Genomic DNA, 4499 nt, shown 5'->3' on the forward strand with positions numbered 1-4499 from the left:
TGGCATGTGGTGCTGGGGGATTGAACCGCGGTCCCTGATGCCTTGCCAAGCTTGTTCTAAGTAGGTGCTTTAGACCACTGAGCCATCTCTCCAGCCCCTATGACTGCTTTTTATTTCATGGATTATTTGAACAATCAGAAAACAACTTCACACATTCACACTCACCTTCATTCATGTCTATACTCATCTCCCTACTAAACTAACACTTTCAATTATATGCATCCTTTATTGACTGATTCAGAGCTATCATTATCAAATGTCCCTTCTTTCACCTGTCTATTTTTGAGTTTCTCTAATAGATCATTCCATTAGTAACAAAACATATTACTTCTCCCTTTAATTTATTAAGTAAAGCAAAAGCCAAAATACTCTCTCTTTACTCCAACTTACCCTTTAAGATACTGCCACATTCCTTTATTACTTATAGTACAACACCACAAAAGACTTTTCAATTTGTTTCTCCTAATTCTATTAAGTAGACTTGAAAAGGCTTTTCCCCCACTTTTCAATAATGCATTCTCATTCTTCATCTCCCTCATGAGCAATCTTCCTTTTTGAAATATTTTCTTCACCTGGCTTCTAGAGCACTTTTCTTCCACAGCTAACCTTCCAAGCATTTCTTTAAAGTCTCTCCCAAAAGAATCCTAATCCATTTACACCTTTAAATGCTGGAATATTCAGTGTCCAGGTGATTTTTAAAGTCTCATGGCTTTAAATATAACTGGTAAGTTGACAACCCCGCTGTTTGTACCTTCATCTGGATAAGTCCCTTGAACTATATAATTCATATGCAGAACTACCACGTTAACACCAATTACATGTCTAGAAGGCATACCAAACTTATCATGGTAAAATCTACACTATTCAATCCCTATTATGCAGAAGATCTGCTACTCCTGTAACCTCCTTTTTTTTTCTTTTTGTGGAACCAGGGATTGAACTCAGGCCCTTGCGCTTGCCAGGGAAGCGCTTAATCCACTGAGCCATCTTCCCGGCCCTCCTGTAACCTCCTAATGGAAAATCTATAATGCTAGTTCTTTAGAGCAAAAAACATCATTTTTATTCCTCATTTTCTCTTATAGCTCCTATCTTGAAGCCAATTCTACCAACCCTACTTTCAAGATATATACAGAATCCAACCTCTTCTTGGCATCTGCATTACTACTACCCTTGGCCAATTTTATTCCCCTGTATTACTCCTACAGTGTAACTGTTTTCTCTGCTTTTATTTTTCATACTCATTTAATCATACCAGCTAGATTGAATGCCTTAAAACTTAGGTAAAGGCTGAGGGTGTAGCTTGCTGGCAATGTGCTTACCTATCATGTGCAATGTCCTGGATTGATCTCTAACACAACAAAGAAAAACAAACAGGTAAGATCCTTGCCCTTCTTTGCCTTTCAAATGGCTTTTCATCTCATTTAGTATAAAAACTAAAGATCTTAAAAGTCCTACATAATCTGACAAACTTTCTGTTTACCCCTCTTGTTTCTTCTTATTCTTTTTTGCAGTGCCGGGAATTGAACTCAGGACCTTGCACTTGCCAGGCAAGCACTTATTCTACTGAGCTATCTTCTTTTTTTTAATGGTGGCAAAGTTTCACATTTATTAAAGATAGAAAGAAAAAGCAAAAAATCGGAAAGGTCTGGGAAAGTGGACCCTGCGGAGTGAGTTTAGGCCAAGTAAAAAGGGAGGAAAAACTAAAAATGCACTCTATTTTGGATAGGATATCAAGAAGAGACATGACAGCCCCCCTCATTTCTTACCATGATGCACCTCATTCACAATGCTGTTTACCCTTTTCTATCTACATTTCCTTTAACTAAATATGTTTCCATCTTAGATATTTTGCATTTTCTATTCTCTCTGCTTCTCCATTGGACAACTACATGGCTCTCCCTTGTTTCCTTTAGAAATAATCTTTACCCTATCCAAAACAGGGATTTTCTTTTATTTTGCTTTTTAAAATTTTTATTTTATTTCTTGGTTCCAGGAATTGAACCTAGGACGTTGTGCTTGCCAGGCAGGTGCTGTGAACATGTTTTCCCAGGGCTTACAAAGTATCTTGGACAAAGTGGACATTCAAAAATATCTAAATCACAAATGAATGAAAAACTACTAAATGATTCCAGGATCTTCCCACAATCATAAATCGAGTGCTAGAAAGTAAAACAGATTATAAAACTTTAATTACCTGTTTCTTTGAAAAGCCTTCATTAACTTTGGTTCCCATGGCAGTAACTCATTTAAAAGACGTATCAATGTGCTATGCAATTCTTTTACAGCTTGCCTCCGATGATACCATTTGCCCTAAAAACACAATTTTTAAAGTAAATCCCTTAGATTTAATTTAAAAAGTTAATGTCAAGCATTATCTCCTAAAGTACAAATACAATAAAATGGCTATTAGTGCATAAAATTTTTTTTCCCTCAGAAATGTGAAGGGGAAAATATTGCATAATAAATCTAATTTATTAATTTTCAATATAAGAGAAATAAAAACCTATCTCATCCAACCAGGAGGAGATAAAAAAAATTAAATTTAACTCAGGTTATTGTAATTTTTCTTTTTTTCTTTCTTTTTTTTTTTTTTTTTTAATTTTTTTTGTGTGTGTGTGTGTGTGTGTGTGTGTGGACAGCTCAGCCCACCAGGGGGCGGGCTGGCTGGCATGTGGTGCTGGGGGATCGAACCGCGGTCCCTGTGCTTTGCCAAGCTTGTTCTAAGTAGGTGCTTTAGACCACTGAGCCATCTCTCCAGCCCCTATTGTAATTTTTCTAAGAGTGCTTGGTGATGGTGAGAAAAGGTAATTTTGTTATCATATCCAAAAGCACTCTTAACAAAGCTCCTTAGGTAATTTTATAATTTTTTTAATAGTTGCAGCACAGAGAAGTAACCAAAACAGTCAACTGTCTTCAACACTACACTAAGAGTGATAATTTCTGATGCCCCCTCCATTTGCTAAGTATTATCTTATGCATTTTACAAATCTGTCTCTCTATATATCTCTATCGACATAGATCTACATATATTTACATGTATGTAGAGATATAGATATAGATACATATATGTAGATAGAATGAATGCTAGCATTTACATAAACCTTTTTGAGATGTATACATTGTTACATTTATTTCACAGATGGTGAAAACAAGGCTTAGAGAGGTTAAACAATTTAAGTTCTATGACTAAATGATTAAATGGTTAAATGATTCGTTAAGTTGTATGACCTGTATCTCTGTGATTCTGGAGTCCAAGCTCTTAGAACTCTATTAGAATCTTGTAAAAAGTGCATCACAAAAATTCAATCTGACGTAGCTTACACAAACCTCTACTACAGAGTCTATAGAACTGTTTGACTACACAGGAACAAAACACTTATAGCAGTTAAGCCACCCCTGGCTCTCAATAGGTGAACACCTAGCATCACCATCATGATCTTCTAGTTTTTAAAACAGATTTCAGATTTAATTCACATACCATAAAATCTGCATTTTATTTCTAACAGAAATATATAATTACGTATTATAGATCACATTTAACACACATAAAATTAGACTTCATTCTATAAACAACTGCTAAGTCAATTTATACTTATGAAGTGCAGGAAGGCAAAAAGATTACCATTATCTAGAGCAAAAAAATATAAACGTGTGCATTAGAATTTTCCAATTTAACAAATATAAAAACTTCACTATTTTGAAATTTTAGTCACATATAGGCATAAGTGCTTAATATGCTTTATCCAAAATTTTTGTTATAAAACAAGTATTTATGTACATAAACATCTGTATTACTATCATTGAGGTTTTATATTTTAGAAAGAAAATTGCTTATTAGAAAAATTTTGGGGATTATATGTGCAAATGCATAAAATGAACTTGAAATTTATGTTCACTTTTTTTTGTGTCTTCTAAACGGCATAACAAATCAAAGTGTTAAAAATTATCAAAATACTTCTATTTTACATATTAATCTAAATAGGCCTCTTTGTTAAATGTGTTTTAAAAGTTCAAGACTCCAGTTAACAGTGGTGTAAAAAAGAAAGAGGAATTAAGATATACATATGTACAGATACAAATTTCCTATAGCGAATGTGGTCATTATGTATATCTAAATTATAGGAATAAACTTAAATAAACTAAAAAATGAATAGGTTATATCTTGAAAGTTCATTTTTCTCAAACAAATCTATGATTCTATAGCATAATTATTTCTAGCCGACAAAAACACAACTATTAAGTGGGTAAACAATAAAACTGAAGAAGAAATAACTTTCACCTCGGGAAAACAAACTGATAAACACAAAAAGGCAGACAGACGATGGCCACCTTAACTCTTTTGTGGAAGTAGTTTTATTTTTTTATTTTTTGGAACCGGGGATTAAACTCAGACCCTTGCACTTGCCAGGGAAGCGCTTATTCCACTGAGCCACCTCCCCGGCCCCAGTAGTTTTATTTTATTTTATTTTATTTATTTATTTTTTTTTTAAATTTTTATT

At 33.8% G+C, this 4499-nt stretch overlaps 1 protein-coding gene across 2 annotated transcripts in view; it reads right to left on the reverse strand.

Moving 5' to 3' along the window:
- Positions 1 to 4499, reverse strand: part of Kiaa2026 (KIAA2026 ortholog) — a 101117-nt gene that overhangs the window by 6909 nt on the left and 89709 nt on the right. For both annotated transcript variants that reach the window (XM_004637197.2, XM_023721867.1), the window contains one exon: positions 2195 to 2310. In XM_004637197.2, coding sequence (XP_004637254.1) covers positions 2195 to 2310 — 116 coding nt within the window. The remainder of the gene's footprint in view (positions 1 to 2194; positions 2311 to 4499) is intronic.

Source organism: Octodon degus, unplaced genomic scaffold, assembly GCF_000260255.1.
Source record: "Octodon degus isolate 3935 unplaced genomic scaffold, OctDeg1.0 scaffold00087, whole genome shotgun sequence".
Classification (NCBI taxonomy): domain Eukaryota; kingdom Metazoa; phylum Chordata; class Mammalia; order Rodentia; family Octodontidae; genus Octodon; species Octodon degus.